General features: G+C 38.2%; 1 protein-coding gene, 1 long non-coding RNA gene and 1 other non-coding gene across 3 annotated transcripts in view; 1 reads left to right on the top strand and 2 right to left on the bottom strand.

The window, feature by feature from the left end:
* Window positions 1–14,234, top strand: part of EPB41L4A (erythrocyte membrane protein band 4.1 like 4A) — a 194,507-nt gene extending 180,273 nt beyond the window's left edge. The window contains exons 18-23 of the mRNA XM_036740959.1: window positions 545–664; window positions 3,773–3,820; window positions 4,364–4,432; window positions 8,917–9,027; window positions 10,843–10,924; window positions 13,878–14,234. Coding sequence (XP_036596854.1) covers window positions 545–664; window positions 3,773–3,820; window positions 4,364–4,432; window positions 8,917–9,027; window positions 10,843–10,924; window positions 13,878–14,006 — 559 coding nt within the window. The 3' untranslated portion in view covers window positions 14,007–14,234. The remainder of the gene's footprint in view (window positions 1–544; window positions 665–3,772; window positions 3,821–4,363; window positions 4,433–8,916; window positions 9,028–10,842; window positions 10,925–13,877) is intronic.
* Window positions 14,235–14,622: 388 nt separating this feature from the next.
* LOC118833588 lies at window positions 14,623–17,201 on the bottom strand. Its single transcript, XR_005009323.1, has 4 exons — window positions 17,070–17,201; window positions 16,243–16,326; window positions 15,657–15,732; window positions 14,623–14,888 (listed from the first exon to the last, which is right to left on the bottom strand). It is a non-coding gene; the product is annotated as an uncharacterized LOC118833588 (long non-coding RNA).
* On the bottom strand, window positions 15,835–15,971 carry LOC118835088. Its single transcript, XR_005009438.1, has one exon. It is a non-coding gene; the product is annotated as a small nucleolar RNA SNORA13 (small nucleolar RNA).
* Window positions 17,202–27,653: the final 10,452 nt, after the last annotated feature.

Below are 27,653 nucleotides of genomic sequence, written 5' to 3'. Positions count from 1 at the left end.
TTTTTAATATATGAAACTACTGGATTTTCTATTTTACTTTCATCTTAGTACATTTCTCTAGATCTTGTGAAAAACACTTGTCTTTGGTTCAAAGAATACTTGAATTCAAGATTTAAATTTCAAAAATGGAACTTTTTAAAAAAAAAAAAAGCTTATATATACCCACATATACATATGTACTTATGTACTTTTTGCCCTAGAAAACTGGAAACAGATCAAACTCTTAGAATACCATGTACATATAGATATTACATATACCTCAATGTTTTATTAATGACTTTTCTTTTTTGTACATGAGTCATTGCCTCACATTTCTCCCTTAGAACTCTTCCTTTTGAAAAGGAAACACAGGTAAGCAAAACTGGTCAACAGCATATGTATGTTACATATATTTGAATATATATACATATATTTACATCTATTTTCTAGGATGACAACAAGTACCGGAATTTCCTCCTTATGCCACAACTTTTAAAAGCAGGAATCTAAAAATAAGATGCCAGGCCCCAGGGATGTTTACTTCAGGTGAATGTTTTTCTTCCAGGTTAAGGCAGGAGAATGGCATGGTTGATTCAGTGCCTCAGTGGGAAGCGGCATTGAGGCATCAGAAGGAAAAGAACGAAGCCAACCCCAATAACCGGCGATCCAGACACCGATCACGCTCGTATGTGAAATGTTCTAGCTCTACATGTTAAAAAAACAAAAATTGAAAAAGTGTATTATTACATATTGAACCGATCAGGCTGCTCCATTTCCTTTGCATATTTATAGTTTTCATAATGGATCGATTCAAACTGATTTATTCCACTGTTTTTTTGCTTTTATATATTTAGTTGCCTTGGTTTGTGATAGCCCCTATCAGAGTTGGAGAATAGTTAAAACAAATTATCCTCAAGAAGAGAGGAAAACAAAGGCAGATGCTCAATTCAAAACAAAAAGTGTTTCAATGAGAAGATTCCTGGATTTAGAATCAGAAGACCTGTGTTCAAATTCTGGATCTTCTTTTATTCCTTGTATAATATAGGGCAAGTCACTAGACCTCTCTGGGTCTCAGTTTCCTCATCTGTTGCATAAGGGGGGTTGGACTAGATGATGCCTGAGATCCTTTCCAACATAGATCTCATGAGCCTTTGGTCAAGAAAAGCTATTGGTGAAGTACTTGCTAAACCATACAGTTTGTCACTAGAATTTTTAATGTGTTGTTCCAGATTGAACCAGCTGCACATGTAGTCAAATCAAATTAACATTAACTAAAATAATTTAAATTAACATTAGTAAGCAGGAGTCAATGAATGACAGAGTCAATCAATCCTTTGTTGATCATGGTATTGCTAGGTAACGTCACGTGTGAACACAATTATCTCCTTCCAATAGTGAGATTTCCAGTTGCTGAAATTAATTTTTCTTTGAGTTGATAAAGGAATAGTTTAACACCCCTCTTGTCTTTTACTTAATCTACGTGCCATCTGGGTTAGAGGCATAGTTCTTTGAAGTGAATTTAGATTCACCACTGGTTCTTTTATGGCCCTGGAATAAATAGTAGGATATCTGGAATTACTTTTGCCAAGTAGAAGGGATATGACCCAAATAGCAAGAGGGCTGGCCAGCTGTAGGAAAATGAATGCTGGAGAGAACCTGTGTAGGTGGGAGGTAATCAGAGACTGGGGCAGAAAGATGTAAGGAGAGAAGCTGAGAGGAATGGACAACATTAAAGAAGCCTACCTAGGTAAAGCCATTACCCTGCGTGCCTTTGTAGCAGACAGACTGTCAGTATGGCTAAATCAGTGGCCAATGTAAGATATGCCATTATTTTCAAAGGGATACTCTTATACTGAGGATTTTAATAATACATGAATAACTTAATAACATAAAATTAAATGGCTTGTATTGTGTGAGGTTTGTTTGGTTTTTTTACTGAATATAGTTTTTAGTTCTAAAACCGAATACACTGTTGCCTTCCTACAAAACAAAATTGGGTGTATGCTTTGATTATTTTTGACTACAGAGTAAAAAATTCATTTATTGAAGTATCAAAAGATCCCCTTTGAAGTCAACAGTCACACACAAACAAGAAAATCCAGAAAAACTTGAAGGTCCAAATCTCATGTTTACAAGGAATTTAGTAGACACAGTGTTTTGGTAATTTTTTTTCTTTTAACTGAATCTATCCTCCTTTCCTAACATTTTTAGAAAGCTTTAAAATCCAGTTAAATTTCAACTTCTAGTTCATTTAAGTACATGGAAGTGTTAAAAAAGAAAAAGCGAAAATAAAAGAACAAGAAAAAGTCAAATATATTAGCTTGGGGTAAGACAAAGCTACATAATAAAATATACCTTAACAAATGGAATAAAAATATTAATGATGTTTAGCTTAAAGATAAAGTGTGTATTGATGCAAACAGAAAGCTAATGCATTCCTTATTAGCACAGAGCATAATTTAGATTTATTTAAAAACACACACACACAATCTGACAATTGAAGGGAATTGGCATTTGCTTCTTTAGCTTTGGATGTATCCTTTGCCCTGGAATTTTGGGCACTCTAAACACTATTTGAACTAGAATGTGGGCAACATAGAGCTTAATAGTTAGAGATAAAATTACCAATTCACTTCAAAAATAACAGACAATAACAGATTCTTAATGGATCAGTCTTCAGTTGTGGAAATGAAGATTAATTACTTTGGGATTATTAGTTATATTAATTTTGAATCATTTCATAGAATCATAGGTTAAAACTGGGAGAGAATTTTCAGATCATCTGGTCAATTTATAGATGAGGAAACTGAGACTTGGAGATGTTTATTAGTAACTCACTCAGAGTCTACATAATTTTTATATTGTTAAGTAATAGAAATAATGGTGAAGGCCACTCAGTCTCACTCTCTTATCATCAAAACTACAGTCCGATGAGTAACTAATAGCCACAAATATCAGATAGGCAGACACTTTTGCAACTTTACAGCAGTTAACAATATTCTCTTCTTCTAAGAATCTTTTAGTTATCAGATGTTTGATGTCCAGTGCAAATCACAAGTGCTTTAATTATATTTAATTACAATAAAGGTATATAATCCAGCAGTGTAAGTTAATAGCCACAAGGGAGGGGGAGTTGGTAGAACTTTCAAGATGGCAGACAGATGACACTGAACATTCTGCTGAGCTCTATCATCTCCAAGTTACCAGCAGTTTCCCAACCTATACTAGCTGGGTGGAGCCATCTCTAATTTGGAACAGCCTCTGCCTCTGCAGAATTGTAACACCCAAAGTAAGCTCCCTAAGCAGCTGGGTGTCATCTGTTCTGCTATCTTGGGAGTTCCACCAACTCCTTTTCCCTTGTACCTGTTATTTTATTTTAGGTCAAGACAGTTCATGTTGTATCACAGTGTCCACAAAACCAAAATGTTATCTTACTCGTTTTGCTTCAGCTTAGAAGCGGTGAGAAGGAAAGAAAAGAAAAGCCCTTAGCCTTCTTTGGTCTTTTAGGAAACTAGAAAGAATAAGTCACTGGAGGAAACTCAGTTGTCCTTAAGTAGATTCTAAATACATCATTAGCAAGGACTGCTCATTTGTTGTTCTGTTGAGAGCCTGATTTTTGTTTTATTCTGCTTTAATAACTCTTATATAGTTAAAGTGTTATCTTCACATAAAGCTCATCAATTCTCCCAAACCTTAGCACCTGCTGTTTTTGCCAAATTAAAGGTCTGTACTGACACTGGGCCAAGTGAGATGCGAGACTTTTAGGGTTGATTCCTGATTTCTGTGATTACAGGAGAAGCCCAGATATCCAAGCAAAGGAAGAGCTGTGGAAACATATTCAGTGAGTATCGTAACAAAGGTTATCAGCCCTGCATGTTGTTTGTAGAGCTTATAGAACAAAGTCTGGGCAACAGTCAGAAAATCATCGTTAGGCCAGATCCTGTTCATGTGCTGCTACAGTTATTACGGTGATGTGCTAATAGAGCAGGCGGAATGTGTCACATACTGTTATTGCTGATATAGAGATAGCCCCTGACCACCAAAAAGCTCTGGAACTTTCCAGGCTAGGGTTATATAACTTGTAAGAGGATATAAGACAGGCCAACCAGACCCAAATAAGCACTGAGAGAGACAGACAAGAAACAGAGACTGTCTCAGAGAGACAAAGACAGAAAGATGAAGATGATGTTCAGCAAAGATTACTTTTTCCTTTCTTTCTCCTAGAACAAATTCTTGAATTTAAATGAACATTCATCTGTTTTTACATTTGATATTGCAACATGTTTTAACACAGGACACTAGTGAGCCAATAATGATTAATGCCATTGTCTTTGAGGCAATTGCATTGTCATAGACTTTGCTCTCTTGCCTGTTTCCCTTCCAGGAAAGAACTTGTGGATCCTTCGGGATTGTCAGAAGAACAATTAAAAGAGATTCCTTACACCAAAATAGAGTGAGTTTATCCTTGAAATTTATTTTCACAACAGTTCGAAGAATACTTACCCTTCCAAGCATTACCCATTGTCTCATAACCATTCTAAGTAAAATGAGACTTTAGTCACTTCTGTGCATTTTGTCTTTAATTTGCACTTTAAAGATGAAGGTGATTGTGGGAACTTCCCTTAAAACCAGTAATTCCTGTTTGCAGGGACATGAATCACGATCTGCTTCTATTAATTGCTTATTTTCTATCTTAGGAAAAGCTATGCCTTTAAAGACAATAGTGAATTTTTACTGCGTGGTAAATCCTTTAAAATGCCATGTGAACAGTAACAAAACCTATTATCCTAATTCCTAAAATTTAAGTATGTCTCCCACAAACTTCATCTGAGGATGCCCAATGAAATGCCCATGTTTCAACATATCGAGCATGCTTCTGGAAGCCTCTTGGGATCCTCTATATTCAGTCATTGGGCAGTGGCAGCACATATTGATTCTCCTTCAAATACCCTAAATACTCCATCCCACCTCAGCCACACAGAAAGATGATCATATCTTTGTTCTTGCCATCACCCACAAATGTACCACCTCTGTATTCAAGAATTCTGAAATCTCCTTATCCATCCATAACTTATTGACTTTTTACCTCTTCCTTTTCCTTCCCTTTACACTACTCTTTATCTGCACCATGACCTCCAATCCATTAACCTCTCATTTCTCTCCTAGGCTGTCTTCCCTGCACTAGCCACTCTCTTCTCTTCTCCCCATCTTAACCCAGGGTGAACCATTTCAACTCTACACTGTCCTCTCTGTTGAATCCCTAACCCCCTTATCATATCACTGATTATGCCCAGCCAAGCCTCAGCCTTGGATCACTCCCACAGTTTACTACCTTTGTTCCTACACATGTGCTGCGGAACAAAGATGGGCAAAGTCACACAACTCTTCTGTGCCCATTGTTACACAACTTCAACTCAGCCCTCACTGCTGCTGGGCAATCCTGCTATAGTTCCCTTAACAATTCATTATCCCAATCTCCACAGCAATTCTTCCAAACTTTTCATCCCTCCTCAATCATCCCATGGCTCCCTCCCACCCCCTTATCAGCTGAGAACTTTGACTCACATTTCACAGAAAAAATTGAGGCCATTCACTATGAACTCCTTCTTCTCTTCCCTTCTTCATCTCCTATCAGATGCCTTCTGCCTCTATCTCCTCCTTTACCCCTGTGTCATATAATAAAATGGCCTTACTCCTTACCAAGAGAAAGCCCTCTACTTCTTCAAGTGATCCTATTCCATCCTATGGCCTACAACAGATTGCCTCCTCTGTTATCCTTACTTATTTTCAATGTCTCCCTCTGTATTGGTTCCTTCCCTACTGCCTACAACAGGCCCATGTCTCCTCCATCCTGAAAAACTCTCACTTGGTCCTTCCATCCCAGCTAACAATCATTCTGTGTTTTGTACCTAACTCCTGGAAAAGGCCATATACAATAGGTACCTCCACTTTCTCTCCTCACAGCCTCTTCTTAACCCCTTACAATCTGGCTTCAGACCTTATCATTCCACTGAAACTGCCCTCTCCAAAGTTACCAATGATCTCTTAGTTGCCAAATCTAAAGGTCTTTTCTCAATCTCCCTGTGGCCTTTGACATTGTTCACCATCCTCTCCTCCTTGATACTTTCTACTCATTAGGTTTTCAGGATACCACTCTCTCCTGATTCTTCTTCTCCCTGTCTGACCATTCCTTCTCTCTCTGCTTTGCTGGATCCTCTTCTAGATCATGGCCTCTAACCATATGTATCCCTCATGGTTCTGTTCTCTGTCCTCTTCTCTTCTCCCTCTATACTACTTCAGTTGCTGATCTCTTAAGCTCCAGTAATTTCAGTGTCTATGCTGATGATTCTCCAATGTACCTATCCTACTTTAATCTCTCTACTAACCTCCAGTTGTGAATCTTCAGCTGCTTTTCAGGTATCTCAAACTTGATGTCCAGTGGATATCTGAAACTCAATGTCCAAAAACTCATTACCTTTACCCCTAAGCCCCTATTACTGTAGAGAACAACACCATCCTACCAGTCCCTCAGGCTTGCAACTTAGGAGTCATCCGGGAGTCCTTACTATCTCTGACACTGCTCCCTCCCAGCAGCACCCCCCCATATGCAAGTTGTTGTCAAGGCCATTAACTTTGCTATATCTCTCAATATACCTCCTCCTCCTCTCCTCTGATATTGTCATCATTCCAGTGTAAGCCCCCAACATCTCACACCTGGATTATTCTTGGCTGCTGGCCTGTTGGGTCTGCCTGATTTAAGTTTCTCACCATTCCAAACAATCCTCCATTCAGCCACTAAAGTGATTTTCCTAAAGACCAGGTCCAGCCACGTTCAACCCCCTACTCATTAACTCCAATGGTTCTCTATTATCTCCATCATCAAATAGAAAATGCTCTGTTTGGCCTTCAAAGACCTTTATAACCTAGGACCCTCCTACCTTCCCAGTCTTCTTACACCTTACTCCATAACAGGTATTCTTCAATCCAATGACACTGGGCTCCTAGCTATTCCATAAACAAGTCACTCCATTTCTCTACTTGGGATATTTTCTGGCTTTCCCCATTCCTGGAGTATTCTCCCTCCTTTGCTCTCCTTTGCTGGCCTCCTTATCTTCCTTTAAATTCCATTAAAATCCCATCTTTTACTGGAAGTCTCCCCCAATCCCTCTTATTTCCAAGGTCTTCCCTCTGTTAATTATTTCCTATTTATCCTGTATATAGCTTGCTTTGTATATATGTTTGCACATTGTCTCCCCCATTAAATTGTAAGCTCCTTGAGGACAGGGACTCTTTGTATACCCAGCTCTTCGAACTGTGCCTGGCACATAGTAGGTACTTTATAATGTTTACTGATTGACTGATTTAATTTTTGATCGATTGAGGCCAGGTACAAATTCAGGTCTTCTTGACTCCAGGTCCAGGGCTCAATCAACTGCCCTACCTAGCTGCAATATACCACACTTTTTCAGTCATTCCTTAACTAAAAGATTCCCCCTTTGGTAAACTTTCATATGCCCTTCCAAGCATATAGTCAAAATAGGTGCCTAAAGAGTATACAATTGAAAAGCGATTGCTGCCTATGTACCCATTTGCCATATTTGATTTAGCACATCCTCCCCAACATTTTCTTCTTCCTCCTAAATTTCCAATAGTATCTGAATTATGGATAATATATAATCAAGGTTCAAATCCTGCCTTTGCCACTTACAATCTATCTGACCTTGGGCAAGTCACTTGACCCCTCTGGGCCTCAGGGTTTTGGACTAAATCTCTGAGGTTCTTTCCAACTCAAGGTCCTAGAATCCTCCCTCCACCCTTAACACTCCCTACCCTATTCCCTCTGTTATCCCTTGAGATTATCAGACCCCAAAAAATGAATATGAAGGACTTCTATTTCTGTTCACTTCTGAGAACCAACTTTTCCCTCACCTCCTTACAAAATATATTTAATTTTTTATTATTATTTCCTTCATGAAACTCTGTTTTGATCATTAAAAGTGAACCTTTATCCTACCAAGCAATGAAAATTGGCAAGGTCTTTCTTTGTTGGTAACTTTTTGCCAAAGGTTTGATCTCTTATTTTGTCTGGCTAGCTAGCAGGTAAGCCTGTTATTTCCGACGTGAGCACCATCTTGGTCTACGCTGTAGATGCATTCTTGACATTTAATGTTTAGTTGATGCCCTTTATTTTTATATTACATTAATTTCTGAACAGATCTCTCTCTTCCACTCAAAAAGCCTTCCCCTGTAACAGAGATTTTAAAAGAAAAAAGCTCAGCAAAATCAACTAACACACAGATTATCTGATGGTACATTCAGTATTCCACACCTGTAGTCCCCAACTGCAATGCAGGGAAGAAGCTGCATTTTCTCAATTCTTCTCTGGGCCAACCTCAATCATGATAATTACATGGCTTTCCGTTTCAATTTCTTCTTCCATTTACATTGCTGTGCTTGTTTCTCCGGTTCTGCTTACTTCACTCTGCATCCGTTTATATAAATAGTCCCATGTTTCTTTGAATCCTTTATATTCCTCATTTTTAATGATATACTAAATAATATATATTCATGTACCATTTGGCTATTCCCAAGTCAATAGATACCCCCTTTCGAAGTCTTTTACCGACACGTACTGTTGAGTCACTGGACTAAACCCTGTGGCAGGAGATAATTTCTTAGAACATTTAGTTTATTGATTCTTTAAAAATCTTTAAAGATTTCATGTTTCATCTACATCTGTGTCTGTTAGAATGCTTTTTTTATAACTAACTTTTGAAACCTTAATATTTTTAAAAGATAAAAAAAATCAGTGCTTTAAAATTCTAAAAGTTACATTCTTCTGAAAATCAGAAGAAAAACTTCAGTTGTAAAGACATAAAAATTCTTTCTGGCCTTGATGTATTTGTTTGTTTTCATGGATTTGTATTGCTTTTTCAGGACTCAAGGAGACCCAGTTCGCATTAGGCATTCTCACTCCCCTCGAAGTTACCGCCAGTACCGCAGATCCCAGTGTTCGGATGGAGAGAGATCAGTTCTGTCTGAAGTGAAGTATGTTGGTCTGATCACAGTCATAGTTTTGTGAGCCCAGAATTCTGGGCTGAATGTGGGGTGGATTTTAGACAAGGGACTGATGAGTAGTCCATTAGCCTACAAGCCTTTAGAAGATTGTGGAACCAGATGCTGAGTCAGAGACTTCTGGAGGGAAGACACAAACTACTAAGCCTATGCTGTTCTATAAAGAACGCCTTAACCAGTTGGAGAGAAGTGGCTTTGATAAGAGGTTATTTCAAACTTTAAAGAGAGCCATAATCCAGCCATTTGTATTTATCAGTGAATAGAGAAACTAATAAACAAAAAAACTTTGAAGTGGGCCTATAGATTTTGATGAGAAAAACACTGTGAAGCAGAGCAGCTTAGTAGAAGAAACTGTGACAGTAATTTTGATGCTCTCTACTCAAATTAATCAGCATTTATTCAGTTTATTGTGATTTGATGGGTATTAGTGATAGTGAATTAAGCAGAATAAAGTTACGAATGTTAATGCTGTTAGGATATTATATATGTTAGGACTAAATAACCTCTTATGTATTAATATTATTGTAGGTTATAGGATAAAATTATATGACTGTCTATTATACAGCAGCACATTACATTTGACCCTGATGCGTGTCACAGCAGCATCAATACCCATTACCCCTATGAATCATTGTCACCGCTCCATTGTGACCTTTCCTTTCACCTATGACTTACTTGTTTTCTAGGATGCCACTGACCAAAACACTGGTCATTTGATTTCCTATGAAAACCTTTATTGAGGTGGCAAGCCTTTACCAGGAAAAACCTGCCGTTAATGACTCAAGTCGCTTGACAAAGTGGTTAACATACATAACTAACTTAACCTCGAGCCTATTCTGCTTAATTCACTAATATAATCACTGATAATTTGAGTAGGGGGTATCAAAATTATCTTCAGTTTTTTCTACTAAGCTGCTCTGTCTCAGTGTATTTAATTCTTACTCCTCAACTAATCATAGAGTTTTCCCTGCTCCTGGTGTTGACTTGTCTTGAAACTGTACTGCCTTCATTCTATTTTTAGGGCTGTTTCAAGTAGCTAGCACTCAAAAGGAGTGGGCCCCTAATCATGAGGAAAATGTTGGACTCCACTGATTAGGGACCCCTGGACTTCCTAATTAATTGGAAATGCTTGGGGTGCCTCAGTGTGCTTTTGTTGCACATTGGACTGGAATTTTGGTGTCACAGAACTCTAGACTGGAAGGGGAAGACTTGGACTCCAATGTCAGCTCCGCCACCGATGGACTGTGTGCGCTTTTGATTCATTTGTTTTAACATTTTTCTAAAAACATAAACCTGGAGTGAAGATAGGAGGCCAAGTATTTGTTTTATGTCCTTAGTCTAAATCTATGGAAGGGAAATTCAGGCAAAGTGGGATGATGGGAAAAGCACTGGCCTAGGATAAGAGACTTGGGTTCTAGACCTGGCCTTAACCACTAAACTTGTCTGTTAATCAGTTTCTTTATCCCTAAAACAAGGTTATTCTAAATCAGTTGCCCTCCAACTTTTCTGAGGGTGGGGGATGGGCATAGAACTCTTCAGTTTAAACAAAACTTTGACAGAACCCTTGTAATAAAATCATTTCAGATTATTTTAAATCCTTATTAACAAACATCAGAAGGCTCATTTAAAAAAAAACAAAAACAAAAAACACTTGGAACATTTCAGAGTTCCTTGAAGCATAGTTTGAGAAACACGGGACCAGATGGGACTCTTAGGTCCCATTCAGCTTCGCCACTCTATGATTCTAGCTTCCAGTCATTAATTTTAAACCTAATTTTCTTTCTACAGTTCAAAGACTGATCTTGTGCCACCACTTCCTGTGACTCGGTCTTCAGATTCACAGTGTTTTACTGGTTCTACTTCCTATCAGGTTAGTAATGATGTAATTTTTTTCCTTTTAAAGTCTTTTTTTTTAATTCTAAAGTACACCAAATAAAATGAGCCCTTCCATTTACAAAGTAGACTTGAAAATAAGAATAATTGATGAAATTGCATCTATATATATGGATTTGCCTTTCCAGTAAAATTCAGTACATAACTTTCAAAGCTATCTAGCTTACCTATGATACTTCTGGCCTTCCTTCTTTTCTCTTCCACACATTATAAAATAAGTTTCAATGGCCTTTTGGGGTTTTTTTTTGGCCAATCCTATTTTCTTTTCCCCACCTAGCCCATACCCCAAAATCGTAAAAAAGAAAACAGAAACAGTTGGTAATAAAAAGCCATTTATGAACTCCCAAAGGAAAAAACTCCAGGACAAGATGGATTTGTAAGTGAATTCTACCAAATACTCAAAGGATCATTAATTCTAATATATTATCAATATTCGAATGTACCAAAATTTTCATAGCAATTTTTGTAGAGAGTTAACGAAGATGAGTTCCTATTGATTGGAAAGTAGCTGAATAAACTTGTGAGACTGATTTTATGAGTGTAATGGAATATTTTGAGGCAGCTAGGTGGCACAGTAGAGTGCCAGGCTTGGACTCAGGAAGACTCATGTTCTTGAGTTCAAATCTGGCCTCACTTACTAGCAGCTGTGTGCCCCTGGATAAGTCACTTAAATATAAAATGCGCTGGAGAAGCAAAATGGCAAGCCATCCCAGTGTCTTTGCCAAGAAAACCCCAAATGGGTTCAAGGAGAGTTGGACATGACTGCAATGACTGAGCAATGAAATGTTATTATATAATAAGAATTAGGAATTCAGGGATGTACAGAAAGATTTACATGAATCGATTTAGTGAAATAAGCGGAACCAAACCAAAAAGCACAATATACACAATAATGAAAACGAAAAGTTCACTGATGAAATGAAAATTAAACTGAGTAAGTGAAATGACTCAAGTATGGCCCAGAACAGATAATGAGACATTCCCCTTAACTTTCTGCAGCGTCAGAGGACTGCTATGGCAAAACATCGCATATATTTTCAGAAGAAGTTATAATATTAGGAGTTATTGTGCAACTGGCTTTTTTTTTGTTGTTACTGGACAATTCACTTAAGCCTTGGGCCCAAAGTTTTCTCAGCTATAAAATGGAGGGTTGAATTAGATACTCTCTGCATTCCCTTCTGGCTCTCCCTCTATGATCCTATGATCTAAGGTTTCAATATCTTTTTCCCCCCAGAGTGGGGAGGGAGAGAATATTTCCAGAAACGACTCTAATGTGAAAACAATAACCAAGAACACTATTAGTGCTCCCCTAATTCAGTATTTCACATCCCATCTTTGTTATTTCCATATGCCATCATCCCCTGTACATGGAATGAAATACTTCATCACCACCTCTCAGAAACCTCCAAGGCTGTTATTGGGTGCCACCTACAGGATGAAGTCCCCAAATTTGTGCTTCAAACTACCTTGCCTATATCTGTGTACATTACAAACCCTCAGTAGAACGAAAGCACCTGGAACATAGAAATTTTAAGTCCTTTGCACATAGCAGGTGCTTGTTTTCTGTGAACCAAATTGAACTTTTCACCCTTCTCACTAGTCATCCCTCCATCCCTGATAATGCTCTTGTTTTACTTGGCCTGAAATGGGAAAGCAGAAGCAGGGTAGGGTGAGTCAGCTGCACTCATATGCTAGCAGGTACAAAGTTTGTGTAGTTTTATGATGCCAGACAGACACACTCAAACTCCTTTGGCTCCCAATCCCCTCTAGGATCAAATAAAAATCTTCTGTATGACCAAATTCTTCATAACCTAGCCCCCCTGCTATCTTTCTGGTGGTCTTACATTTTACTTCCCATCACATACTCTTCCAACCTGACTCTGGTCTCTTTGCCATTCTACAAACAAGACATTTCCACCTGTACATTTTCTCTGTCCTCCCATATCTGGAAAGCTCTACCTCTTCCTCATCTCCATCTACTGCCTTCCATGGCTTCAGGTCCCAATTAAAAATCCCACTTTATAGGGATTCTACAGGAAGCCTTTCTCAAGCCTTAATTATAGTGCCTATCTCTTATTTTCTGTTTATAACTTATTTGTCTCCATTAGATTTTGAGGTTCTTGAGAGCAGGACTGTCTTTTGCATCTTTTTGTATCCCTGGCAGTTCACCAAGTGCAGGAATCTCCTCTACACCAGTATCTGAACATTCAGTTGCAGAGATGTCATGATCTCACAAGGCATCCTGTTCCACTCTAAAAAAACAAAACCCACCATCTAACAAATATGCAGGATTCAGGGGATTTGACTTCCCCATATTTCTAGGTAGAAGAAAACTAGATAGAATGGGTACTGGAATCCTTGAGGGTGAGTTTAAGCAGACTCCTCACATGTACCATCCATAAATGATCCATTATCATATACTGGAGAAGTCACAGAGAAAGAATTTTAAAAAGGTCAACTAGTCCATCTAGCCCACTTTATAGATGAAGAAACTGAAGCCCAGAAAGCTGAATTAACTCACAATAATCTAAGAATTCAATGCAGGTCCTAAATTCAACTTCACATAAACTATTACACTGCTCCCTCCCCACTGCTTTGTTTGTTGGTATTAAATTTACATTAGCTATCTATACATATGTCCTTAATTCTATTTTTATTCCAACTATTTTATACTGGTTCTTGCCCTCCAGAGTATTGGCCATGACACCCGATTTTAATTGCTTTTCTTCCGTTTATGACCAATTGGTAAATCGCCCTTTTGTGTTGTATCTCAACATATTAACTGCTCACTAACTATGGTAAGGTCATCTCGTTCTCCTAAAAGGGATTAACCCTGAAAAACATTTTTCCTTAAATTGCTTTATAAACTTTCACCATGCTTGATGCATTTATAAATTTGATTTTCAGCAGTTGCAAACTTTTTTTTTTAGATCAGAATCGGGTCTAAAGACAGCCTCATACAAGAAAAATCTCAGCTATCTACAAGCAACTTGGATGGAAAACACAGCACAAAGATAATAAAGACCATACAAACATCCCACTTCAAAACAGACACTTGATCTGACAAACTACCAGTATTGTTCCTTTGTATCTGCAAATTATGCCATTACTACCTTAATCCAATGCTACAATGTACAAGATCTTTCAAGTGTCAGTATGTCTGGGTTTAAAGGCCTGAGAAATTTCGAAGTTGGGAAGACTACTATCAATAACCAAGGCCAGATGCTTCAGAAATGGCCCTACTACTTCGGGGCTCTTCTCCCAACTTAAAACTGAACTCCTGAACAAACTATCTTGTCCTTTTCTACTTGTATTCCCAAAACTTTCAGTCTTAAATGTTAATTTAACATCTTCATAGGCTCTTTACAAATTATTTTATCCAAAATGTCAAGTTGGCCATATTCAAACATTGGGGTACTAGCTAATCAGGGTCCCTTTCCACTAAGTTATCTTGGTGGAATTGGATTGGACCTGACACTCGCGGGGCAGCACCACAAATGCAATGGGGAGAGGAAAGAGTAGGTACCAGACCTTTGTCAAAGAATCAGAACACCCAGATGACTAAATAGTTTGTATACCTACAGAGAGGTAATCAACTTTTGGGGGCCTATTTATTAAAATGTTGCCTCTCAGGAAAGAGCCTTTTAGTATCAAAATAAGGGAACAACCTTTTGAAAAAGGGCATGAAGACAAGCTTTATTTTACATATTTTTTAAATATACAGAATCCATACCAAACAAGAGATAAAATTACAGATGCCAACTGTGCCCCTCGTGAAGAGCTCAATAATCCAAAACCACCATTTATCATGCAAGTCCAAAGCCTTTTAATAGCTTTTCTTCCACGAAGACCTTAGATTACTTGTGGAATTCAACAGGAACATAAAATCTAAGATTAAGCAACTTCTTTGGAGAGCCAATGTCTGAAAAGGGATCACAGCCCTAAAAGGAAGAAAAAAGATTTTGATTAGTAGTCACATTACTTGAGACTAGAAACCTATTCCAGTATGACTAAAACCAAGGTGGAGATTGCATTTGCATGGAATTTACTCAAATTTTCTATCCATCACACACCATGTATCTGACCCAGAAACTGAACAAAGCCCTGTTCTGATGGTGGCTATAGCATTCAACCCCTACAGAACACTTTTTGGGAAGAATACATGGGATGTGAGGATTGGACACATAACCCCAACGCTATCTAAAAGAAGTCATTCATAACATAGCTACCACAGTCTGCTTTGGCTAAACTACATGTGAGGTGTTTTGAAAAGACAAAATGGGCACAGGCTTCTATGAACACTGAAGAAAAACACAAGTGAGGACACAAGGTCCTCAGGAAGAACCTGAACTAGGCTAGTTGTAGCAGTAGGAGCAGAAAAGCATTTGTGGCAAGAGAGATTTTAAAAGGAAGGTGGACAAGATTTAGTGATTGATCAGATACAAATAGGAATAGCTAAGGGACAGAAGTTAAGTTTCTGTTAAAACTGAGTGAGAAAGACAACTGTTTGCAAAATAGGAAAGGGAGTAAAAGACAAGGCAGAATATGAAAACAAATCTAGGATATGCTATCAATGGTACTGATGAAATGGCTTCTCAGAGTTGATAAATGGACAGAGAAGCAATTGATGACAAAGCTATAAAGGGATCAAGCAGATTATGATAGGAACTCAGTTAAACAACTTCCATCAAAAGATGGAAAAACCATACCTCAGTCACTTTAGGGGTCCACAAAAATGCTCAGGCAGCAGCTGATTTCTGCTTTTTGTTTCTTTGTTCATTTAACCTAAACAGAAGTAATGAAAGGTAAAGGAATAAACCTTGTGGCTTTAAGACAGGGAGCTTCCTCTTCCGTAAACTACTTGTGTCTTCATACTTCAGAAGTTTAACGTGTCACTTATACAGCACACTTGTCAATGGAACAAAAATCCCAAGGCAAGAGGAAAGGCTGCAAAGTATTTTATTTCTGCCTTTTTTGACACCACATCCACTAGTGACCAAGGTGAATGGGCAACACAAAAGGCAAATAGCCTACATGTTATCTACCAAACACATGCAAGCACCAAAGGGCACAGACTTAATCAAGAAATAGTGACCACTACCTTCCTACATAAAGAGACAGAAATGGAATTATTTGGCTTAGAACGGTTTTTCTTCCTGTGGCTAAATTCTTGCACTGATAGCATGACAAAATATCCTGAAAATTCCAGTAAACTAAACTTCCAATGGCTTAAGTAGTTTTAATTAAATCTGCTTTTTGGTGAGAGACACGAGATCTTAAAACATGACAGCTTACTCATGGACTTAAAGGGTTTCCACACATTCCGGTTTCCAAGACCGCATGAAATGTACTCGATTCGGCTTCTTGCCAATTTCGAGCCTAAGAAAGGATGTTAAAAAAAAAAAAGTCAACTCAAGTTCTGTGCAGAGACTTGCAATTGTGCCTTCCCCTCTCTACCATCTATTCACTGAGTGTCCCGAGTTTTAATTATCTGCATCTTGTCTCAGGGGTTTGCTGAACTTGTTCTAACCTGCTTCCGTAATTAAATGTCCTGGGTGAATATTTACACCTCGGAAATCGGTAACCGTTACAATTCAGGGCTTGATTTGCTCTGTTAATAGTCTAAACGTGTGTAACGCTGATTAAACTGTGTTTCCCCCAGGGAGACTGTGGTTAAACATTAAACATCCCCCGCCTCCCCCACTCCAATGGCGCTTGGGGGTAGGAACAGTTTTTCTTTCTTTGTATCTCCGGCGCACGTAAAATGTGCTGTAATAAATTAAATGCTCCTTGAGTAATGACCTACTTAAGCGCTTCCTTTGACCCCCCGACCACCACGTGTCAGTAAAGGTGCCTCCCCTGCCGCGTCCTCACTAAGTGAGCTGCATCGGGTGCACGTGGCCGCGTACGCCGGAGGGGCAGGGCCGGCAGCACTCGGCCGGGCCCGGGCTCCCCATCCCGCATTCCTAGCCACGCGACGCCGCAGGAGAGCAAGCGCGCACGCGCAGACAAGGAACGGGAGTGAGGAGGCAGGGATACCCTCCATTGCCCTGCCACAGCCCGCCACCCTTGGCCGGCGCCAGCACCAAGCACCGCCCAGCCAGCCACGCCAGGTTACCTACCTCAGGGTGGTCGCGGGCACAACCCCAAAGAACCCCATCCACGGAGGACCGTCTCACCGGCGTCCCCAGGGCACCACGCCATGATGGGGCCTGGAGGCTCGCTACTGCTGCCAGTAACAAGAGTGACGCTCGTCCCGGTGCGAGAGGAGAAAGAATGCTTTGCGTTCTCCGCAAGGCTTTTCTACCACGCTGGAAGGAACCATTACGTCGAGGAAGACAGGGGTGTACAGCGCGGACTGTACCACTTTCTTAGTACTCTCCACTGCTCCCCGCTGGACGGAGGGAGAAGTGCTGTTGGGAGAAGAAGAAGGGAGGAGGGGTAGAGGGTGGGGGGAGGAGGAGATGAGAGAAAGAATTTCACTGTGTATAGTCGGCCCAACCTGCAAGCACCTTAGAGGGCGATGTCCTTGACTAGCTTGGGTTGCTTCCTGTGGGTTTGGAGCTGGAGTATCTAAATGAGAGGATGTTGATAATTCATATGTAAATATAAACGCTTTCTCCCTACAATTTGAAGGAATAGATTTTAATCCCCAGTTTGATTTGTAAGTAATTAGTTGTATACATTGAGGAAGAAGAACATGAAATACAATTCCTTTAAAATTTGGGAAAGTGGTTTAATGCCAGTATTTTTCCTTGAAGTTAGGGAAACTAACAGGAAACTAAGATTTCAGGGCACCAAACTGTCAGCCCGTGCTTCTACTCAGTTTTTCATCTCTCAGGTTTCTCCTAGCTCTGAATCCTCCATTTATTCCTACAATTACTCCTAAAGAGGTCTCATCACATCCTCTGGAAAAGGAAAAATCTTGTATAAAAGGAAGGAGAGGTCCCGCATGAAGATCCAGCTGAATGAGATTTGAGTCAGAGGTGTCATCCCCACCTGGGAACAGGCACCAAGCAAAAGAATCATTTTAAAGCTAAAAAAAAAAAAAAGTGAGTTTCCCTTTCTCGCTTCAGATTTGCAAAGATTTGTCTGTATTTAATATTTAGAAGCAGGAAAGGCTTAGGAAGAGAGCAGTTATATATACCAGGAATTACTTTTTAAAAAATGTTTTATTTCTCCCCCCTTAAATGTAAAAACAAATTTTAACATTTGTTTGGGTTTTAAAAAAAAAGTTTTGAGTTCCAAATTCTATCCTTCCCTCTTTCCCCTCTACCCATCCTGAGGTGGTAAGCAATCTGATATAGGTTATACAATTCCCTGTTGTTGTTTTTTGTTCTTTGTTCTTGAAGAGGACTGTGACACCAAGGAGCTGGATGCCATGATATGCAAGTGAATTTAATTTAAGTGAAGGAGGGATACTCAGTCCCCAGACTCATTTTCTCCCCTGGAGCCCTCTGGGTCCTGTTAAACCTGAAAATTTGGCTGAAGGAAACAAGAGACTAGGTGATAGAAAAAAAAAATCATATTGCTTATTTATTTATTCATTCGTTCATTCCCTTTAAACTTAGCAGATACATGCATGCACGGAGTCAGACCTGAATCTGACTGCCCGAACTAAGGAAAGAGAAAACTTGTATACATTATTTTTAGCGGACTCAGAAGTCTGTGTTACCTCACTTTTATGATCCCCATGTATGTTTAACCATGATACAAGAAGAGGATTTTCCTTAATGGAATAGGTTTATAAAGACAAGAGTGTTGACAAAGGTCGGTTAAAGTATATACCCATAGAATATTAAGCGAGGTGGTCTTCTCGGGATTAGGGTCTCATCCCTTAATGGTTAACAGAGGAAAGAGTGTTTTTAGATCGGCCAAATTTGGCCTTGTTGAAAGAGAAAAGATATTCTGAATTCACTCAGAGAACAAAGAGACTGTTAGGATCAGGCTTCTCTTCTGGTTAATCAGTTCAGGCTCTGAGTCTTACTGAAATTACAAAAAATGATATAAAATGGTATAAAATGGTCCACAGTCCAATAGCAAGACATAGATCAGGATGGCTGGACATGGCCCTGGATGCAGTGGGAGAACTTGGCCTTTTTAAGCCGAGGTCTTTAATAGGTCTTAGTTTAACTGAGGCAACACCCAATCAGTGATTAAGTCAAAGGAAGAAATGAGGCAGAGAACGGCCTCTTTTACCTAGTCCAAAAAAAAAAAAAATCTGGGAGGGGAGGACTCTCAGGGTTTCTGGCCAAAACAGAAACAGTTGCTCTTTATATTCACTCTGAACCAATCAGGGCCCAAACAATGACCAAGTAGGGTTGGCCTGGGTCTTATTGTTGGGCAATCAATGAAAGCCGGAGTGATTTGGATTTAAGGCACTCGCAGGTAAGGGTATGAAACGTTATGTGGATGAAGGGAAGGGGAGAGAGAGGGAGAATGAGAGAGAAGAAAAGAAAAAGAAAAGGAAAGCTAGCAGGCTTCAGTGTGTATCCAGACAACATCGGTTCTTCCTCTGGAGAGGGATAGCAGTTATTATCATGAGTCCTTTGGCATTGACTTGGATCATTGTATTGCTAAGAATAACCAAGTCATTCATAGTTCTTCATCTTAGAGTATTGCTGTTATGTGGTCCTGCTTCTGCTCACTTCATGTCTTTCCAGGTTTTTCTGAAATCATCCTGCTTGTGATTTCTTACAACACAATAATATTCCCTTACAATCAGAATACCACAACTTGTTTAGCAAAAGAACTGCTATTTGTATATTTTTTGTACAAATAGGTCCTTTTTCTTTTTTTTGATGTCTTTGGGATACAGATTTAGCAGTGGTATTACTGGATCAAAGGGTATGCACAGTTTGATTGCCCTTTGGGCATAGTTCCAAATTGCTCTCTAGAATGTTTGGATCAATTCACAACTCCAACAGTGCATTAGTGTCTCAGTTTTCCCATATCCCCTACAACATTTATCCTTTTACTTTTCTGATAGATGTAGGGTGGTACCTAAAAGTGATTTTAATTTGCATTTCTCAATAGTGATTTAAAGCATTTTTTCATATGACTATAGATGTTTCAAAACTGCCTATTCATATCCTTGACCATTTATTAATGAGGGAATGACTTGTAATCTTATAAATTTGACTCAGTTCTCTGCATATTTGAGAAATGAGGCCTTTACCAGAGATACTTGCTATAAATTTTTCCCCCAGTTTTCTACTTTCCTTATAATTTTTGGTGCATTGGTTTTGTTTGTGCAAAAACTTTTTAATTTACAGGGAAAGACTTACATGAACTGATGCTGAGTGAAGTAAGCAGAACTAGAACATTGTACATAGTAACAGCAACATTATGCAGTGATCAACTTTGATAGACTTAGCTCTTCTCAGCAATACAATGATTCAAAACAATTCCAAAAGACTCATAATGGAAAATACTATCTACATCTACAGAGAGAACTATAGAGTCTGAATGCAGATCGAAGCATACTATTTTCATTTTGTATTTTTTGTTATTTCTTTCTCATGGTTTTTCCTTTTTGCTCTGATTCATCTTTTGCAACATGACTAATGTGAAGACATGATTAATATGGTTATACATGTATAAAGTATACCAGATTGCTTGCTTTCTTGGGGAGGGGGTAAAGGAGGGAGGGAGAAAAATTTGGAATTCACAATCTTATAAAAGTGAATGTTGAAGGCTGTCTTTACATGTAATTAGAAAAAAAAATAGTGTTAAGTGGAAAAAAAACTTAAGTTTTATATAATCAGAATGATCCATTTTACATTTCTTAATGCTCTCTTATCTCTTGTTTGGTCGTAAATTCTTCACCTTCTCCATAGAGCTGACAGGTAAAGTATTCTATGCTCTCCCAATTGGCTTATGGTATCACCCTTTGTATGTAAATCATGTACTCATTTTGACCTTATATTGGTGTATGGTGTGAGATGTTGGTCTGTACCTAGTTTCTGCTATACTGTTTTCCATTTTTGACTTTTGGCTATATGTTTTGATCTTCTTTGTCACCTAAAAAGGAATCAAGAGTTTGAGTTTGAGTCTGAGTTCGTTTTTGCTGCCTGTTCATGTTCCCAGCCAACTACTTGACCCTTGAGCTTTTTGTCAGGATATGACTGCTTGTAGAGCAGAGAGTACTTTGTCCTAAGCTTTAGGGTCCAAGCACTGCTGTTTTCAGAGCTACTTCTACTCCACTGTCACCCCAGGCTCTGTCACAGCAGCGCTCCTCCTCCCCCAAGAACCGCCAACCAGGACCGCAGTCCAGATCCAAGCAGGGCACAGCAAGAGAAACTGCCTCTGTGCCCAAAAGTACTCCTTGCACTCCTGCTCTGATCCCCTGCTAGATTCCTCCCACCATGTGAGCCAGGGACTTGGGAAGCAGCTGACACTGGAGTTCTGGAAGCAGCCTTAGGAGCTTCCTGGTGCTGCTGCTGCTGCCACAGTCACCCGCTGCACCACCTCCACCACCCCCAGGGATGGGGCCAGACTGCTCTAAACTGGATCCCACAGTTTCCCACTAACCTGCTCTTTGGTGTTTGTGAGTCGAGAAGTCTGGTAACTGCCACAGCTCAATGATTTATGGCCCTAAGGTCTGTTGTGGCCAACTGACTCCTGGTCTGGTCTGTCCTGGGTTGGCCCACACTGGGCTGCGCTCTGCTCCCCCAGCACTGTGCAATAGACCTTTCCCAGTGACCATCCAGGCTCTCCTGGGCTGGAGACCTTTTTCCCTCTGGTATTTCATGGGTTCCACAGCTCTAGAAGTTGTTCAGAGCCATTTTTTACAGGTGTTTGGAGGGATTTGGGGGAGAGCTTAAGCAAGTCCTTCTTTTCAGCTGCCATCTTGGCTCCACCCTGTTTTCCATTTTTACCAGCAGTTTTTGTTCCAAAAGCTTGGATCTTTAGGTTTATCAAACACTAAATTACTATGGTCATTTTCAACACTGTGTATCTAATCTATTTCACTGATCCACCATACTGCTTTATAATAGAGTTTGATATCTGCTATGGCTAGGCCACCTTCTTTCACATTTTTTTCCATTGATTCCCTTAATATTCTTGACCTTCCGGATGAATTTTGTTATTTTTTTCTACCTCCATAAAATATTTTTTGGTAGTTTGGTATAGCAGTCAATGAGTAAGTAGATTAATTTAGGTAGAAGGTCATTTTGGGTCATTTTTATTATGTTGTCTTGGCCTACCCATGAGTAATTAATATTTTTCCAGTTGTTTGTGTGAAAAGTGTTGAGTAATAATGTTCATACAATTCTTGGGTTTGTTTTGGCAGGTAAACTCCCAAGTATTTTTTATTGTCTACAGTTATTTTAAATGGAATTTCTCTATTTCTTGCTGCTAGACTTTGTTGGTAATATATAGAAATGCTGAGGATTTATGTAGGTTTATTTTGTATCCTGCAGCTTTGCTAAAGTTGTTAATTATTTCAAGTAGTTTTTTTAGTCGATTCTCTAAGTATACCAATTTATCATCTGCAAAGAGTGATAGTTTTGTTTCCCAATCACCTAGTCTAATTCCTTCAATTACTTTTTCTTTTCTTATTGCTATAGCTAGGATTTCTGGCACAATATTGAATAAGAGTGGTGATAATAGGAATTGTTGCTTTACCCCTAATCTTATTGGGAAGGCTTCTAGCATTATAGACAGTGCTTGCTGGTAGTTTTAGATAAATATTACTTATCATTTTAAGGTAAGCTCCATTCATATGTTCTGTAGTGATTTTAATAGAAATTTTAATAGAATTTAATAGAATGGATTTTCCATTTTCCATTTCCATTTAATAGAAATGGGTGTTATATTTTATCATAGGCTTTTCTGCATCTATTGAGATAATCATATGATTTCTGTTGGTTTTGTTAATTGATATGGTTAATAATGCTGATAGTTTTCCTAATATCAAACCAGCCCTGCATTACTAGTATAAATCCCACTTGGTCATAGTGTATGATTTTTGTGATATATGGCTGTAATTTCTTTGCTTGTATTTAATATTTTTGCATCAGTATTCATTAGGGAAATTGGCTTATACTTTTCCTTTTCTGTTTTCATTTTTCCTGGTTTAGGTATCAGCACCATATTTGGGTCATAAAAGAAATTTAGTAGGACCCCTTCTTTGCCTATTTTTCCAAAGTTTATTTGATATTGAGATTAAGTGTTCTTTAAATGTTTGTTGGAAGGAGCTTGTGAATCCACCTGGCCCTGGGATTTTTTTCTTAGGGAGTTCATTTATGGCTTGTTCAGTTTCTTTCTTTTTTTTTTTTAAAGCATTTATTTTTTGTGTTTTAGATTCAAACACCAAAACTCAAATATACAACAGAGAAAAGAAATATATAACAGAGAAAAGAAAAAGGAATATATCATAAACTTAAATACAAAGTAAGAAAAGAAAAGGATATAATGTGCACAGCAGAACATAAGAGAGGATTCAAAATATATGGCAATAAATTTCTATTTCAAGAAAACTTGTATAATAAATACTGCAGGTTGTGTGGAGAGCTGTCCTTTGCTTTCTTGTAAGTTTTCTTTTGTTGTGTACTGTGCAGATTTTTACTTTGTTCTTTTTCCCCCCTTCTTCCCTTTCCCCCCAGAAGGCTACAATTACATGCGGATATATTTATATATATAGATATATACATACACATGTCCATACATACATAGAAATGTTGAGGTTTAGGGATACTGGGACCCTGAAATAGCAACACGTGGGTCCTGCCCTAATGAATTCAACTCAAGCCTTCTCTCAGCCAAAGGAAAACAAAGTTTATTAAAGATGCACCATATTGGTCAGAGTCTTAAGGGATCTGAACACGTGTAATGTAAGTGGGCCAGATTGAATCTCAGCACCTTCTTGGAGGTCAAGATGGATCTTATGTACAGAAAGACTATGGGAGGCATCTAAGGTTGGCCAAGTAGCCTGGAGTGATTGGAAGAGGGGTCTAGGGAGGATCTCGATGGGAGTGGGCAGTAGTCTAGGGTGATTGTAGGTTGGAATCCAGGAACCAAGAGAATGGGATTAAGGGTGGGAAGTAACTGAAGGCTATCTGGAGATAACAAGGCTAGACTAGGTTAAGGGTAACAGAGATAATGAAAGGCTTATGGCCTCAGGCGAATGCCAGATCAAGCGGGAAGATTCAAGGAGAGTTCAAAGGGGTTCCCAGAGCCTGTACCCAGTCACATATACTTTCCCTAACAAATTCTACTCCTGATTTATGTTTTTATGTTTGTGTGTGTCTCTTATTTCCTATTCCTTCTGACTCCTTTACTTTACTTCTACCTGCTACCTTGCCCTCCTATTACTTATCCTACCCCACCTCCGAGGTTCCCTCCCATATCCTCCTATTCCCATTTATCTAAACACCCTTCTATACTCCCCTTTAACCTATTTCCCCACCCTCCCCTCTAAAGGTCCCTCTCATGACCTCCCATTCCCATTGATCTAAACACCATTCTATACCCACCTTTAACCTATTCACCCACCCTCCCCTCTAGAGATCCCACCCTTATTTTCTCCACCCCCCCCCCACATTCTCTTAAAATTTTATTTCTTTCTGAATTTAGAAGACTTTTCTACTCTTTCTAGATATATATGTATTGTTCCCTCTTGAAGCCATTCCTGATGAAAGTAGGTTTGCAGAACTACCAGCCCTCCTCCCCCATCTAATTCCTTTATGTGGGTTCTTCCACTTGCACCCCATTTGTATAAGATAATTACTTTTTTTAGCTGTTCCTAAATGGTTTTACTTTTTAAAGTCTGTCATACTCAGGACTACCCGAATCTTTCTTAGGAACTATCCAATTACCAATAACTATTAGACATACATTTTATATTTTACATGCATAAAAGGTAAACAGTCTGTCCTTACTGAATCCCCTATAATTAGTCTTTGGTATGCAACTTAAATTTCTCTTAGATCTTGTTTGTCAAATCTATCAAGTTCAGTTTTTTTTTTTTAACAAAGCTCTGAAAGTCTGACAGTTGATTAAATGTTCATTTTTTTTTTCATTCAGGATTATGCTTGGCTTGCTAGGTATTATATTTTTGGCTAGAACCCCAGTTCTTTTGCTCTTCAATATATAGTGTTCTAAGACCCATGGTCCTTTAGTGTACCACTGCTAGGTCTTGTGTGATTCTAATTGTGGCACTGCCACATCTAAATTGTTTTTTCTTCTTTTGCTCTTGATATTTTATCCTTGAGCTGGGGTTTTAGAATTTGACTATAATGTTCCTATGAGTTTTCCTCATAGGCTCTCGTTCAGGTGGTGATTGATGGATGTTTTCTATTTCGACTTTCCCCTCTTGTTCTAATGCTTCAGGACAATTTTCTTCAATTATTTCTTGTATCATTGTATCAAGATTCTTTTGATCATAGCTTTTAGGTAGTCCAATTATTATGTTTTCTTTTTCTGAGATTGGGTTATTTAAGTATTCTATTTCCTTTTCTGTTAATCTGAGCAATTTACATTTTTGTAAATATTCATCCATTTCATTTAGATTGTCAGATTTATTGGCATGTAATTGGGCAAAATAGCTCCTAATAATTGTTTTAATTTCCTCTTCATCGGTCATGAATTCACCCCTTTGATTTTTGATGCTGATAATTTGTTTTCCTTCTTTCCTTTTTAAAATCAAATTTAAAAATGTTTTAATTATTTTATTGGGTTTCCCCCTCATAAAACCAGCTTCTAATTTTAAGTTATTGATTGTTTCTCTAATTTGTTCTTTGATTAGATTCTAGGATTAGATTTAGTTTCTGATTAATTTTAATCTATCTTTCCATGGCCCATTATTGAATGTAATTTTTATTACATTATCATCCAAAAAGGATGCATTTAATATTTCTGCTTTTCTGTATTTGGTTGTGAGGTTTTTATGCCCTAATACATAGCCAATTTTTGTGTAGGTGCCATGTACTGCTGAGAAAAAAAGGTTTATTCCATTCTATTCCCATTCAGTTTTCTCCAGAGACCTTGTTTTTACCTGATAGGATGTTTGATATGGTTGTAAGTTTATTTCAACTCTGCTAGTGACAAGTTATGAATTCTGTAATGTTTAAACCTAAGAGTTACAGAAGTAAAAATACCTAGCACTCCTAAGTGGGAAGTTCATAGATCAGTTTATGTAAGTTCCACTTAAATTTGTTCAGAATGATTTTTTGTGTAAAGTAATTCAGAAATTCATCCAACTGAATTGGAATACCTTTACTAGAAATGGGTTTTGATTTATGTTTATAATCCACATTATTGTTTATGATATTGTGTAGATATATTGTTAGGATCACAACTTCTTTCTAATCCAGATGTTGCTATATTATGAGCTGAACTGTTTAAAAAAGGAAAAGAAAAAAGAAAAGGTTTGCAAACTTAATATTCTGAAGTACTTGCCTGTAGTAAAGAGGAAGTTTCATTTAAAATTATTTAGCTATAACTTAGGAAAATTCTAAGATTATTGGTCAAGTTATTAGGGGTTATTTTGATAAGGCTAATCTAACTGAGTCTCTTCCCCATTGCAAACACCTTTTGACTAGGGAGAGGTGGTATTTAGGAATTTGTGGTAATTTTGGAATTTATGATACTTAAAGATGTTTTACACCAACTTAGTTTCGATAAATTCCAATTTTAAGGATTGATTTTTTGCTTTACGGTTGAATAAGAGATACCTGTACGTTTAGAGGTTTCCAACTAATTTACTTTATTAGATTCCAGTGACTGCCTTTTAATATCAGGGTATATTTTTAAGCTGTTTTTAAGAAAGAGAAATACTTTTAGGAAGGAATATTTAAAAAAAATATCTTTTGTGTACATGTTTAAGTAAGGATCTTTCGTGAGATTTTTAGAAGGCCTGATAAATTTTATTTGTAAGCCAATTTATTGCAATAATTTGATGGTATTGATAACAGTTATGTCCAGTCCTATCATGATTAGTGAGACTTTATTGTTGGAGGAGAAAAGGCTTTTTTTTGGGAGGGGGGGGAGGCCTGTATATTCTTATTCTTAGGCTTGTTGGGTCCTTGTACCAACCTTAAATGAGGCTTCAAGAAAAATCAGCAGCTCAATGGGGGTGACTTCTGAGATCTAAGACCATCTATCTGTCTCTGGGAATACTGTTAGGAAAGAAGCCTTAAGAAAGCTAAAGTTAGAATCTCTTAATTTATTTTCCCATACCAAACATCTGCCCACCTTGTTTCGTATGCTTGACTGTTTACAGTCATTCTGAGCCTTGGGCATAGGCATTTAAGAACATTATTGATGTGTTAAATTCACATCCCTGCTTTTTCCTCTAATAGCAAATATCTCTGTTCAGGGCAAGATAAGCTATGATTTTTTTAAATGATGAATCTCTTACTATTATCAGTGTGAGATTATAGTTAATACTTGTTATCAAGGAAATGTGATCCTTGAGAACTGAATTCACTCAAAGCTATGATTATTAGAATTTGCTATTTAAGACCTTGGCATGAACTGAGATAAAAGTCTCCTGACTTGATTTCCGCAGTATGACATTTCCTCTTGAATGGAAAATATCCCACCTGGCCGACTTTAAACCTGACTCAATGCAATTGGCTACTTATATGACTCTGGCCTGGAACTGACATCAAGATAAGAGAACATTTTCCCTTACTATCCCTGATTCTTCTTTTACAGCAAATTTTCTATAATCATGGTAGGTGCTTAGTATAAGCAAT

The sequence above is a fragment of the Trichosurus vulpecula genome, chromosome 1, assembly GCF_011100635.1.
Source record: "Trichosurus vulpecula isolate mTriVul1 chromosome 1, mTriVul1.pri, whole genome shotgun sequence".
NCBI lineage: Eukaryota > Metazoa > Chordata > Mammalia > Diprotodontia > Phalangeridae > Trichosurus > Trichosurus vulpecula.
This window is presented reverse-complemented; position numbering and strand designations above follow the sequence as displayed.